Raw genomic sequence first — 13,945 nt, 5'->3', positions numbered from 1 at the left:
GGTTCGCACCCTGGCCCCTGGTGCCAGCGAGTGTGCGAGGCGGCAGCAGCAGCTCCCTGGCCACGACCTGCGGCCTCCGCAGACCGCAGAGAGTGCTGTTCAAAGGCTGCTGGAGACACGCTTGCTGGCTGTGAACCGCGGGTAGCCCTGATCTGACTCTCTCCTGGCGTATTGCTGCAGGATACGATGCACAACTGCCTCAGAGTGTGCTTTGCTGTGTATGAATCTGCCGAGATTTGTTGTTTTCTTAAGAAAAAAATGTAGCAATTGTGAGAAATGGAACGTTAATTCGTGTCACTAAGAAGGATAATTAGGGGAGGCAGGGGCCCATGTATGGAATTTGGTGTTTTGCTAAAAACTGCCAGATCTGCAAAGAAAGCCTGAAACAACGAAAGCCTGAAACAAGAAGGATGGAGTTAAAGATCTGATCTGCCACCACCATGAAGCCCATCTGCCACCACCATAAAGATCAATAACATCCTTTAAACTACCATAAATTCCGGCTATGACTGTGAAATTCAGATCACATCCTCTGACTACCATAAATTTCACCTATAGCTGTCAAGGCCGGACGACGTCCTTCAACTGCTATAAACATCACAACAACACTGTGGCGTAAACTCCCAGAAGGAGAGGCCTATAAATACAAACTAAAAATCCGACTACATTTTGTGCGTATCGATGGATGCGCACCCAGCGCTGCTTGCTTTCGCCTTATACAAACCTTTTAATAAACCAAATTCAAGAGAACTCACGATGTATGTGTGAATCAATGCGGCATTTATAACACAATTAAGTAAGAAAGAGGAATCTGAAGTTATGTGTTGAAAAGGTTTGATTTCCTCGAGTGTGTGTATGGATTGCTGGCTGCGCTGGGCACTGGTGCTGAAGGTGACCAGGGACCAGGGCAGAGCTGGGGTCGAATGGACGCGGGGAGGCTGCCAGCCCAGCAAGGTATTGGCAGCGGGAGAGGGCCTGCAGCTTGCCAGGACCCTGAGACATGGCTGAAATGATGCCCTGGGAGCCACAGTGGAATGGTCTGATGTGCCACTGACATTTGGGGTTTTGATTTGATTTGATTTTGATCCAGGTGCCATGATTGATACATCACATCTGCTCTGGTTTTGTTTTCCAGAGTTTGGAGCCTGTGAGGAGCTGCCGGCGGAATCGCTAGTGTTTTCATTTCTTTTACTTCAGGTATGAAGATCTTAAATGGCTTTATGTTTCTGGTGTTCCTTGAGTTGGTGTTGGTTTAGGAATGTCTTTATCAGTGATACTAGTATAAATGGAGTGATTACACAGGTCTTTTTATGGAGTGATGTCTTGACCTGCCTTCACATAGAGGCTGTAAATGAGGACAGGTCTGAGTGATTCTGACTTAATATAACCGCTGCATCTTGTGGCAGTGATTTGTGATGGATTCTTAGGCAGCAACCCTGGATTACAGTTGCTTCTACTGTGTTTCTCTGCACCCTTTCAGCTTTGTCACATTACTATGTTTTCCCATGACCCAGCAGTCTTGTTTTTTTGAGGAGGATTGATCCTGTCTTGCAGATGCTCAGCCTGATGCATGATGCAGCAGGTCACATGTTGAAGTAGGTCCTCCAGTGACTGTCCTGAAATATATGCATTAAAGAAAGCAGCAACAAGGGACAGGTGGAGTGAAACCCCGTTTCTAGCTCAGGACACTCTCAGCAATCACTCCATTTTAAATGCAGTCAAATAACCCTAGTAGCTTGCTGCTTTCTGAGGCCTTGTGGCTGGTGACTTTTATAGCTTTTCACAAAGTGGATTAAATAGAGCTGCTCAGAAATCCCCAGCAGACAAAAGAATATCTTGAAGTCCTGTTTTGTTGAGTAGATGGAGTTATTGGCAAGCTGAATAAGACATTTAGCCAAGACAACTCAAGTGGGTTTGTGCATACCCAGATGCCTGTGTAGATGTTTTCTGGTGTGTGCAGGCCAGTTGATACTCTGCCTCTGCATAAACAAACAATGGCGTGAGTGAGTGGGCTGTGATGTGGTTGCTGTGGTGGACTGGAGCTGTAATTCAGTGGCCGAGAGACCTGGATTCAGTTCAGTGCTCCGCCACAGATGTCCCATCTGCGTGGGGCACAACTGCTTAGTCTGTCTAGGGTGATCCGCGTTACACAACACAGCATTGTGCAGAGATCGTGGGGCTAGTATCAGCTCAAGTCTAGCTATGGGACTTGGTGCAGCCCTCCCTGAGCCTCTAGGGCATCATTGGTGACCCTGTCTGCCTGCTCTGAATCCAGAAGACCTCACAGCTTTTGGACCTAACAGCAGATTGCTAGTAAAGCACTGAGGTGTGTGATATGGGCAGACCCTCTCTTCCATCTGCAGTAGGTTGATCTGCTTCACAGAGGATGTCTGAGTGTAAATAGGCCAGCGATTGCGAGTCGCAGTCGCAGTGAAGAAGGCCTCTGATATGTGTGGGAGTGGTGTCATTTTATCCCTACCCTGCACAAGAGTCTACAAGTACATGATGGACAGCTTATGCAGCACCTGTCATCACGGAGTCTTCAGCAGGGCTCCAGGCAGACCCTAGTGCTCCTGTTTCTTTCTGACAAGGCTCAACACGAGATCTCCTTGTTTGTGAGTGAAGGTAATAGCGACCTTCCATGGGGCCCAGTCTCTGTTGCCAGTAGCGCTGTGTTTGTAAAGGGAGCTTGCATTTTCCTCGGGAATGAACAGTGCCTGGCTGTAGATGTGTTCTGAACTCCTGTCTGTGCCTTATCTGCCTCTGGAAAGGCAAACATGAAACTTCAGCTGTTTATTTGCCTGCCTGCTTTTAAGATATCACAACCTTGAAAGTACAGCGCCCGAGCTTTTTGCTTTTGAATTGACGACCTCAGTGCTAACAAATGCTGGTTTTCAAATGCGAAGCGAATCCTGCCTTTTCCTCTCCTCTTCCAACTTTTTTCCCCCTGTTCTGTGCTCCAGCTACATCCATTTTTTTCTCTTCTGGGGTTTCAGCTGTGTTTAGTAAGGTCTGGATTAAAGTGGAGACTGGAAGAGTCAAGAGATGAAACAGGGAAAAGTGCTTGACCACTGGAGGCTGGTTGCACAGGATGTGGGAGTGGAGAGAGCGATGGCTTCCCTGCTCGTTCCAACCACAGAAGACACTGTGAGGACTAACCATCAGAAGTGACAGCTCTCACAGGAAACATTCTGGATCAAGACACCACTCCAGAACAAAGGGAAAATTTCTTTGCTTTCTGTCCTGTGTGACTCCAGTGCAGCTATTCCTGAAACATACACAATTCAGACAGATGCAGGCTCATGTCTCAGCAGAGAGGAAATATTACAGAAGTGTTGTGCTAAATGCTTAAATAATCGACTTGCAACCAAGAGCATTCACAGGAGTGCACATTGTGATACACACGATACGCTGCTTCTTGCTGGTGGGACAGTACCCTGTAATCAGACCTCACAGATGGGCTTACATAACATTTGCTGAGTCTAAAACTTCTTCTGTATGTAAAAAGTCACTAAAACCTCATTTTCAGCATCGTATGCCAGATGCTAGTGTATCTTTGAATGGCTGAATTCTTGTGTTTTTACAGCATGTTGCAAAATTTATTCCAACTGAAGCACAGAATTTATAGCAGTTTAGGAGAAGAGTGAAGACTGTGTCTGATGAATCCCCCACCCAAGTCAACATTCTGAAATAAAGACACCCCAGTTGGCCTTCAGATCAGGCCAGACTTGTGTAACTTGGGTTTCGTTGAGAAGCACATAGCCAACTGAACTGTGCACTGAGGTGCTGCTGTGCATTGGATGAGAACCGTGCATCAGATTCTGCTCTGGCGTGGGATTTTTGTTGTGACCATCTGTCAGGGCATTTCAGATCTTAATCGTCCCTGAAATTCTGGTGAAAATACATGAAGTTAAAATGCCTTTTTATTGGAGGTGTAACTCTACTGACTAATGAGTTCACAGTTGTCCTGACATTTTTTCAATGTAAGAGAGAGGCACAACTCAAGATCAACTCAGTACATTCTGAATGACAAACAAGTTGGCCACCGCGCTGCTTTGGTACAGTTCGATCTCAGAATCAAAGATCTTTGATGGCGTATGTCCATGGGGACATTTCCAGGGTGGTCTCTGCAGGGTGAGGATTTCACAGCTGGGCGGGGAGGAGAGAAGAGGACGCCCTAGCTGGACAAATAAGGGCATCTGTGAAGAAGCTGGCTAAGCAGTACAGGAGCTGCAAGAACATTGACTCCATTATTGGAGTTTTGTAGAAAAGGTCAGCAGCAGCTATTGTGGTGTGGTGGTGATTTATTCAACCCAGCTGCTGGTGAAAGTTTAGACTAAGGCAGGTCTTTCTCTTGATTTTTGACAGTGGCTGTTGTTACACATAAAGGAAATACCTCGAGGGGGTCAGGTAGGGAAACAAGCTTAATTTGAAATCCAGCAGCTGAAACAGTGTCAGTGCTGATGGAGCAGCAGCAGAGACCGGAGGGCAGTGTTGTGGCTGTCTGCCACAGCCTTCAGCATCCCTGTGGGCATGTCTTAGCCCCAAAGTTCAGCTCTGAAATGGATGTTGACCTCTCAAGGGACCTCGCGAGAGAGTGGTTTGCTTCTGTGTTACTAAGGGCTGCATGGAGAATTTAACTGATAAGTAAATAAGAGAGAACTGGTAAATTATACTAATACCAGGATTCTTTAGGCGTTCAGGCTCCGAACAAGGCAGGTGGGCCTAAAACTCACAAGATAGCTCTTCTGGGCGCACTTCTTTCTGCTAGATCTCAAACATCAGTGAGGCAGTGTAATGTCCATACGTGTCAAGCTTTCAAAAGCAGGCAGGTTGGGTTTTCAGTTGGGCAGCTACCGGGATGTGCTGTGCATGATGGAAGACCAGCCTCTGCTCTGCACAAGCGTGGCACCTGCCCAGAGTCTGTCAAACCCCTGTCCATCAGCAGCACAGACGTTGCTTCTGTCACTCAGCTCCCAAAAAGCCCATATAGGTCATTCCTGATCCGTGTGGCACTGATACGCTGCAGGCGCTGTGCAGCAGTTGAGCTTGTCAGAGAGGTGCAGAGCGGACACGCTGAGTCGAAACAGATTGGCTGTTTTTTTTTTTAATTTCTTCAAGATGCTCGTGCCCTGGTCTGCGCCTTTAGAATTGTGACGCTCGCTGGTGTTGGGTGCAACCTGCTGTGTGACGGCCAGTATCATCATACAACGAAGATGGTGGCATTTAACTGGAAGGTGAGGATCTTTCATATTGATAAAGCAGTGAATTTCTGCTCTTTTAAGCAGATATGGGTAATCTGTGGTTGTGTGGGTCCTATGTTTAAAGATGGTTCCCTTGCCTAGGTGAAGGTTGTTTAACCACCACACTCTCTGCACCTTGGGGTCAAAGGACTCCTTGTTGTCCTTCCTTGCCGTTCATGTTTGCACTTTGCAGGCTGGCCCCAGTACTTGCTGTTGGGGCCTCGCACTTTAGAACTGAGTGCAGCGCTGGTAGGCAAGCTCTGCTCTGCTTGCCTGTGCTCCTCCTGGTTTTCTTCTTTCCAGGGTTTTCTCCAGCTGCTCTTTCCTCAGCTCCTTTCATTACTGGAGGGCGTTTTCTCCACTATGTCTTTTAGTGTATTTAGGCCATAAATACTCCACAGGGCACAGAAATATTTGAGCAAGTATCTCATGCATTAACAATTTTAACATGTTAAATCAAACCATTTATCAAGAAAGCAATGCTAACTCCAAGCCTCGGCTTTACCTTTCTAGTATTACAGAGCTATGGTTCAAAGAGTTTGCCCCTTTCAGTATGTGGGGGGGTTGACAGAGGGTGGGGTTTTTTTGCAAAAGTAGAGGGTAATGGTGTGGTGTCAAAGATAACATGCAGCTTGTAGAGTTCAGCATTACAAAAGACCCCACTTGAGCCTCTGGTGTGTGGATTTTAAGGAGACACACTAATGGTGTATGGGTACAAGGCTTTTTCTATGTTCATTGGCCAAACAGCTTTATGAGGTGCTGGAAAGGCACAGGCAGGTACTGGGAGGCTTGCTAAGGGGGAGCTGGCACTGTGAACCTACTGTGCACCACTGAAGGACTGGACTTATCCTGCTGGCTCAGTGGATCTTTGAAACTGTGGGCTGGGAAGTTCATGTACTTCTGTAATTGATATCTTTCACTGAGTGCCCATGCCACCCTCATTATATTTGTATTCCAAGTTCACAGTATTACCCATTTGCATTTTATTTTCCACCCCACGTGCACTTGCAGTAGCACGCTTTTATAACATTGAAATACGTTGTGCAATTTTGGTGGTTCCAGGCATTAAAAACTCCTGAAGCTGAATCATTGGAGGCTGTGTTTTATAGTTCTCTTTCAGTTTAAAGGCATTTATTTATACCTTCCAGATCTGGATGAGTTAATTGCAAAATTACCATGGATTAAAATTTCTAGGAACACAAAAGTGACTTTGGGGATCACATCTGACAACTGATATGCACAGGTCCATCACCATGTGAGAATTGTCTAAGATAGCCGGTTCTTCCTCTTTTTCAATTCCAGATTGTGCCAGTATTCCATTTGCTGTAAAGCAAGCAAAAGCAACAAAGACCTGTTCAGAGGGACTTCATGTACAAACTTGAGTGAACTTGGTTTTGTCCTTTTCCTTAGACATTGATCTGCCTAGTTTAAAGTTTACAACAGAAAAAACAGTGTGAAGAGGGGAGCATTACCATGGCTTTGAATAATGCTGTAGGAAGCTGTATAGCATCCCTGTAGAGTCATTTTTGATTGTCCAAGTGTTCCAGTAACTGCCTAAATATATTGTTGTGCATTTCAGGCTTTGGAGAATTTCCCATTGCTGATGTACATTTTGGCAGCTAAAACATTGATTCTTTGCTTAGCGTTTGCTGGAGTAAAAATGTACCAGAGCAAAAAAATTGAAGAAAAACTGAAGAGAGAACGTGAAGAGAAATTGAAATCAGAAGCAGAGAAGAAGGATGATTGAAGAGTCTCTCAGGTATAGCATTTATTCAACATCCCGGTGTTTGATAATGGCATTGACATATTAATCCCATTACATTTTGACTTGGATGCATTTGGATTGGGCAATTAGATCTATCACCATTATCTGAGTTCTCGTATTGTTTGTCTCCGGTGATGTTTCAGCATATTTGCAAATCCATGTCATGCCCATTCTTTGTAGGGATTGCAGTCTTTGTCTCCGGTGATGTTTCAGCATATTTGCACATCCATGTCATGCCCATTCTTTGTAAGGATTGCAGTTACCGTCAGAAAGCTTGGCAGCCATGGTTTGTGATTTAGGAGATCTTAGCACCACATTCCTTCTCTGCTCGTAATCTCTCTAAATTTTTACACCCAACCAATTGCACAGGACGTCGTGATGAGTAAAGAAATGGTTAAATTGGGCAAAAATGCACAAGAGGCATGCCAGGATGATGCAAAAAGACCTTTTGGCCTTAAGTCACATAATTAAGATAGAAAAGAGTCATCCATTCCCTATCTCATGGCATGGGACTTCTAAGGTAACAGAAATGCCACAGGTTATGCTATGTAACATCCACCATATATACTTCACTGAGAAAAATGAACATTTTTCTGCCTAAAAGAGCAAAATTAACATTAAAAAATTTTTTAAAGTTTTGGGTTTTCATTCCCCATGTGCTGAATTCCTTCTCTCTGCTTTTAAAGTTTAAGCAATCATTACTGTATTAGATCAAGTCCATTAGCAAAATGAGTACTGCCTAGTGCTAAGATTGTGTTCTCTGACTTGTTTGGTATGTGATTTTTGTATGGGTTTGTTTCATGTCTCCCTGTTGTGCAGCAAAATGGGAATTCTATTCCTGCCTGCCCTTTGTAAGCTCAGTAGGAGTTTGATGTAATGTTACTCTTTATTAAATGAAAAAAAACTTACTTTCCCTTTTTGAGGTCATCACCTCCACATATGAAGAGAGTTTCAGTTTTTAGAAAGGTTTACTAGTTTTGACTTCAAACCTATCGCTGTTTTATTTTGTGCAACAAAGATTGGAAATTCTGGCTAGAAACGGGGCCCATGGGAACAAAGCGGTTCATTCACGTACTAAAAAAAATAACAAAAAAAGGTGTTTTTCAGTCTTCTGTTTACGTCAGATTGAGGACTCGTCTCTGGGCAGACTAGTGCCATTTTAAACTTTAATTTTAAGTCTGTTTCGCTAGCCACTGGAAAATGCTGTGAGAACACATATTTCCATTTTTCCAGAGCTAAGTCAAAGTAAGTCATATGGAGTTTTATTGCTAAACAAATGAGACATGGACTGCCCTGCAAGTGAGCAAGCTGCCACTTGCAGTGAGAAGACCACACCATGCTGTATGTGCAGGGTTGGGTCCCAGGGCATTCTCTTTGGCAGAGTCCATAGCTCAAGGGATTGCTGTACCAGGGTACTGAGCTCATCCCACAAGGCCTCCGTGTCCAGCATGTGACGGTGACCTGGCTGAATGACTGGTGTTAAAGCATCTCTGATTTCACAGAAAATAGCCTATTTGTCCAGTCACCCAGTGTTGCCACCAGAGGTCCAGTCCTTCCTGAGTTCTGCCAACTCTAGGAATGTCAGCCATGTCTTTCTACAATGGGATTGCAAGAAGAGGTGAATTCTCCTGCCCTAAAAATGTTTTCCAGTGTCAGCACTGCAGAGCTGTGATTAGCTCCGATTGCAGCGTGCCGCGTGGGCAAGCAGCTTTGGCCCATGTGCTGCCAGTATATCATGCCTGCTGTTCTCTCTGCTGTTTCCCCACCCTGCAGATTTTCTGGCACTTGGCAGCTCGCGTTGGATTTCCTTCCTGGGAGAACGAAGCCTTCCTGTAGATGAAGGATGTGTCAAAGGAATAAAACCCTCAAGAGTAACATTCATTTAAACAATCTTAACTTTTTATATGCACAGCAAAATATCTAAGCCTCTATTTATGCAATAAAAAATCCTTTGTAAAAGAAAATAAAGCAATGGCCTTGGTTGCTGCCTACTCAAATACTACAGTTAGAGCTGCAGGGGAGGCAGTTTGTAAAGATTAGCTGCAAGGAGGTGGCTGGTTTCAAAGAGAAAAACACTCTGAATCCGTCATGGGTGTGTACAAGGTTCATGGAGAGACAGAAGGAAATGAGGAGGGCTCCACACAGCTTCTTCAGAGCAGCAGCTTCCCGCAGGGGTGTAAATCTGAGACTTGTGACCCTTTGTTGAATCCAGATGAACAAACCTAGGAGCAGAGCTTTTCCAGGCAGATCTTTCTCAAACCACTTTCTGCACCTAGGGTTCCTTAGATCAATGCATATCACATTGTCACCTTTGAGGAAGTTTCATACTGGGAAGTTTATTATATTATTTTGCTATGCACAATATCTGGGAACTGTGTGGGACTCTCTATTTACCACTTGGCCCATGAAGTGGAGGGGGTTTCATTATCGTTGCTAGCTATCCCTGCGTATGCAATAACACCAAATTCTGGAGGATAAGCTAACTTGGTTACAGCAGATGAATCAACAGAGTAGATATTTTTCACGGAAATAGTCTTAGGTGCATGTAGCAGTGCTGACAGGTACGTTGCCTTCACACTTCCGTTCTCTAGAACTCTTCCTAGATACTCATATCTTCTGAAAGTTAAGTCGAAGCTGAAATCTTGAAAGCGTAAGAGGGAAAGGAGGGAAGAGGAGAAGTGAAGGGCCCTTGGAGAAGCTTTGAGAGTCCAGCTGGATGTGGGAGGCCCTAGGGATGGCTCGCTTCTGCCCTCTTCCTGCAGCTGTGGGCTGAGTTGCCTGCTGTGGTGACACCAGGGCCTGCTGCTGCAGCAACTCCCTGACTAAGTCTGTGTGCAGCTCATATGGCTGATGCTCAGAGAACTCTCACTGTGATGAAGTTACTCACTGGGAACTGCAGGGGTTTTTAAAATCCCACTGTTCGTGCGGTCACCTTGGTGACTGGGGAACATAAGTGTTGCAGAAACGCATTCCTGGGATAGAGCAATATCTCTGCTATGGCACCCTCAGGTCTGCCAGGCTAGGGAATTCGTAGTGCCATTGTAAAACAGCAGTTTCCCTCTGTGGCCTCAACAGCCATCTGTCTGTTGAATGGTAATTTAATTAAATGGTGCTGCCAGTTCCAGTGAGAACAGACTGCTAACCACCTCCAGTAGACAGCTATTGAGAGAAACACACCAAGATACTTAGCTAAGCCACATGCCCAAACCTTTCCAGGAAATTGTCAGGCCTGTAGCTTCAAAAGTAAGGATTGTCTTGGCTCCATGCAGTCACCTGTTGCCTTTGAATATTGGCCCCAATCTAGATTTTTTTAGACTCTCAAACGAGTAAATTTTTCTAGACTGATAGTGATGCTGAGCTTTTTTTTAATACCAAAAGCAGAGGTATTCTCTGCTTCAATACAATTGCTCTGTAAGCAGAATCAAAGGTACACAATCTCCCTTTAAAGCAAGTCATTTAGAGTCAAAGCAGTTGGGCACCGATTGGACACCATTTAGCATCCAAATGAATTAAGATTGGCATTAAAATCTGAGGACCCTCTCTTGCCAAACATGTGCAAGAAGGGAATTAACACAAGGAGCCTCTTTTATGTCCCTGGCTTGAACGGGGGAGAAAGCAGCTGTGAGAAGTCTCCTCAGAAGTCCTCCACATCACCACCTTTTTGTCTCTAAAGACAAATCAGAAAACCTCTGTATGGGTAAGACTCCAAATCTGGTCTAAAGCAGCTGCCTTTTTCCTTAACATCAGAGTAGTGCTACAGCATAGAATTTGTGATGTGTGTCACAGCAGGCTGATATCCTAGAGTTTCGAAAGTAAGAGACCTTATCCATTCTCAAACCTGCACCAGTATCTGTTCTCTGACATACCAGGGTAGAGTTTTGATCTATGCTGTCACTGGATATGTTACAGCAGGTTTTTTACCCTTGGACATCCCATGTGTCAGAGTTGCAGCCTTGAACAAGAAAATATGCTGACACTGGGGGGAGACAGCAGCTCAGATTTGTTTCAGTTTTTTGTTCAGAAACCAGCTGGGATCTCTAAGTCTGATTTCTTCCTGAAAGAAGGGTTATATGATTAGTCCTGGCAATTTTAAAAGAGGAATAGAGACTTAGTTTGATTGAGTTTCTGCAAGTGAGACAAGGCAGCAGGATAGAGGGTCTGGAAGTGCTGCTCGGTAAGTATGAGTATGCACCTTGTTAGACAGCAGGGAATCTACACAGGATCCTCTTGTAGATGTTCCTATCCCAGAAAGCAAGCTAGGTCACACTCTTCTGGTGCTTACAGAACTACAGAGTCTTTCCTTCTTCCCTGTTCCATAAAATTACCCTTTTCAGAAAGAGTATTCATGTCGTATAGATTGGCACCTTAATCTCACGCAGTACCTCACTGGATGTTGTCATTGTCACCAGTGTCAAGTGTTGAAGACTGAGGAAATAAAAATATTCCTGGCTTTGCACCTTTATGTTTTCTTTTACTGACATGAAATCCGTGTGTTTTTAAACAAAAGCCAAAATCCTGTGTAGTAATAAAGAAAGGAGCTGTTGGGATTTTAAAGGAAAAAAGTAAACTCACACAGATTCAGAGACAACTTAAGTGGCAGCTGGAATAGGACTCTTCCATCCTGAAGGAGCTCAGTGGCTGTGGGGTATCTGTGGTCCTTAAAGTGAAAAATAAGTGAAGAAGCATTAGTGAGAGTGCTTTCTCATTATCCATTTTTGACTTTGGCCGAAATGAACTCGGCTTGATTTTAGTACCACTGAAGCTTTTAGTCTGAAGGCCGCAAGACTTTTACCAGAATGACAATAGCACTGGTGCTGGAGGAAGGCAGCACTCCCTGAGCAGCGCTGCAGGGCAGGAGAGGTTGCTCTCTGAGCCCTTGTACTACAATTCAGGGAGCTCAGTAATTTTCATCTCTTCTAAGAGCCCCACATGCAAACAACTGATTCCAACATTTCCTTCCTCACTTACCGTCTTGGGGATCAGCTGATTTTTTCCAGCTGATTTTTCTTGCTCTTCTTGGTAAAGGCCCTGCAAATATTTTTTCTGGGGTAATGTCCTTCACATTTCTCCTTGATTCCAGCTCTAACCTGTGACAGTCAGCATCTCTGCCTACCTGCTGACTGTCAACCCTCTGACCTTAACTCTGGCCGAAGAGGAGCATTGTGGCAGACTCTCATACCCTGCTTTCCGGCTCTGTCATGGAAGAAACCAAATAGACTAAGCTGAAACAAACCTCACTTGTTTCAGCCTTCACCAGTTCTTCAGTCTTTGCAAAATTGCTTCTGAAGATGCATCAATTTGTTGTATCTTCTCCCTATTTATTAACTATGTACTAACCTTAGCCATCAAGTCAAGTTTAGTGAGGAGCTGATAGACCTCACATGAAGGAGCTGACTGCGCTGTGACAGTCTTGTGTCTGACGTGCTCCTGATCACATGGAAAACAAACAAATGTGCAACCCACATGGCTATTTGGAGACAGATCAGGTAAGATTTCTAAAACCCAAGATTATGTGTGTCCCCCCCCCACCCCGGACATGTGCCAAAAGCCATTTGCAGATAGACTGGCTGCAAGTGACTACCTGGTGTGGGGACTCGGAGGTGGATGGATGTTTACGCACAACCCAAATCACTCCACAGTTGGGCTTTTGAAGCTGGTTTGTCTTGGATACTGGAGGAAGCCCAGCGTATCATCTAGGTTCAGGTGGACATTAACAGGCATACGCATGTACCAGTCTCGGGGATAATCAGAACACCAGCTGGCCCTTCTCCAGCTGACCATAGAAACACCTGGTAGTGGCCAGAACAGTTATCCCCGTGGCAATGGACTCCTTCTGTGTTCCTGGAGCAAAAGAGTTTGCTTGGGCACAAGTAAGTGATTAGGCATGTATTCGAGTGTGTCTCCATATGGCAGCAATTTCTCCCTCTGAATCTGATGAGAGAGCTATTGAAAATGTCTGTGTAGATGAGCATCAAAGGCTGCCTTACTGCGAGACTGTTTCCAGTCTATCCAAAGTCTCTTGAGTTGGCTGTCACAGAGCAGAGAATGTGTATAGCTACTTCTTACTGATCACTAAAACCACTACATGGGTGACTATCCTTTTTTATCAGTCTCTCTGTTTCCTGGTCTTCTTCATGTTGGTTGGCTTTGTTCTCCTATGCCTCATTTTTTAACGGCGTGGCACTTTCCCAGTCCCATGGCTCTTTTGATTTTCTGTGGCTCATATCCTCTGGCTTAAACTCAGGCTAATTTCATGGCTTAGTGTTTCTCATTGATTTTAGGAGGCTTAGAGATAGCCATCAAGAAATGTCAGACACTGGCTGTTTAAGTCATATAAATGAGTCTTGCTTTTACATGTATTTGTTTTCTAAAACAGTTTTCTTCTGCATTTCTTACATAGAACGTTGTTCCTGTATCCCTCCTTCTTTCCTCTGTGCATTTCTCTCCCCATCTCCTCTACATGGCTGCTGCAGAAGGAAATGTAAAGGAACAAATTCACAGAGGCTGGGTGTCGCTGTTCGAAAACCCAAGCAGCTCGAGGTGGCAGTTGCTCCGGAGGAGTTTTATCTCCCCTGGGAGGAAAAAACCAAAACAACTGAAGTGTTCGAGCTGGGAATGAATGGAGGGCTTAACACGCCACTTGCAGGCTTGACTGGGGAGAACAAGATGAATTTAATTCAAAACAACAAAACCCACAAAACATCAGTTAAGTTAGTGTAGGACAGAGAGAAAGAGAGAACAGTGAGATCATAAATACATATATACTTATACCTTCCCTCCACTCCACCCCTCCGCTACTTCAAGCCTCACACACGCAGTCAGCGCCGGAGGTGGCGGGAGGGAATATAGGAGTCGGGGGTGCAGTCGTTTTAACCTCTAGCGTGAAGTTCCAGGCTGCTCTGTGGGACAAACTTCCTTTGTACACTTGCCCTCTCAA

The 13,945-nt window shown here is 44.8% G+C and overlaps 1 protein-coding gene across 1 annotated transcript; it reads left to right on the top strand.

Annotated features, from left to right (window-relative positions):
* The first annotated feature begins 5,125 nt into the window (after positions 1 to 5,125).
* Positions 5,126 to 8,963, top strand: SMIM11 (small integral membrane protein 11). The gene is made up of 3 exons (XM_010140905.1): positions 5,126 to 5,237; positions 6,823 to 7,002; positions 8,782 to 8,963. The coding sequence occupies exons 1-2, from the start codon at positions 5,217 to 5,219 to the stop codon at positions 6,988 to 6,990; spliced, it is 189 nt and encodes a 62-aa protein (XP_010139207.1). The 5' UTR covers positions 5,126 to 5,216; the 3' UTR covers positions 6,991 to 7,002; positions 8,782 to 8,963.
* The last annotated feature ends 4,982 nt before the right edge of the window (positions 8,964 to 13,945 follow it).

This window comes from Buceros rhinoceros, unplaced genomic scaffold (genome assembly GCF_000710305.1).
Source record: "Buceros rhinoceros silvestris isolate BGI_N320 unplaced genomic scaffold, ASM71030v1 scaffold628, whole genome shotgun sequence".
NCBI lineage: Eukaryota > Metazoa > Chordata > Aves > Bucerotiformes > Bucerotidae > Buceros > Buceros rhinoceros.
Note: the sequence above shows the minus strand (reverse complement) of the source record. Positions and strands in the feature narration are given on the sequence as shown.

Coding starts and splice junctions, on each gene's coding strand:
- SMIM11 (XM_010140905.1), top strand. CDS start 5,217: ATGGTGGCATTTAACTGGAAG. Junction 5,238..6,822: donor TGGTGGCATTTAACTGGAAG/GTGAGGATCTTT, acceptor TGTGCATTTCAG/GCTTTGGAGAATTTCCCATT.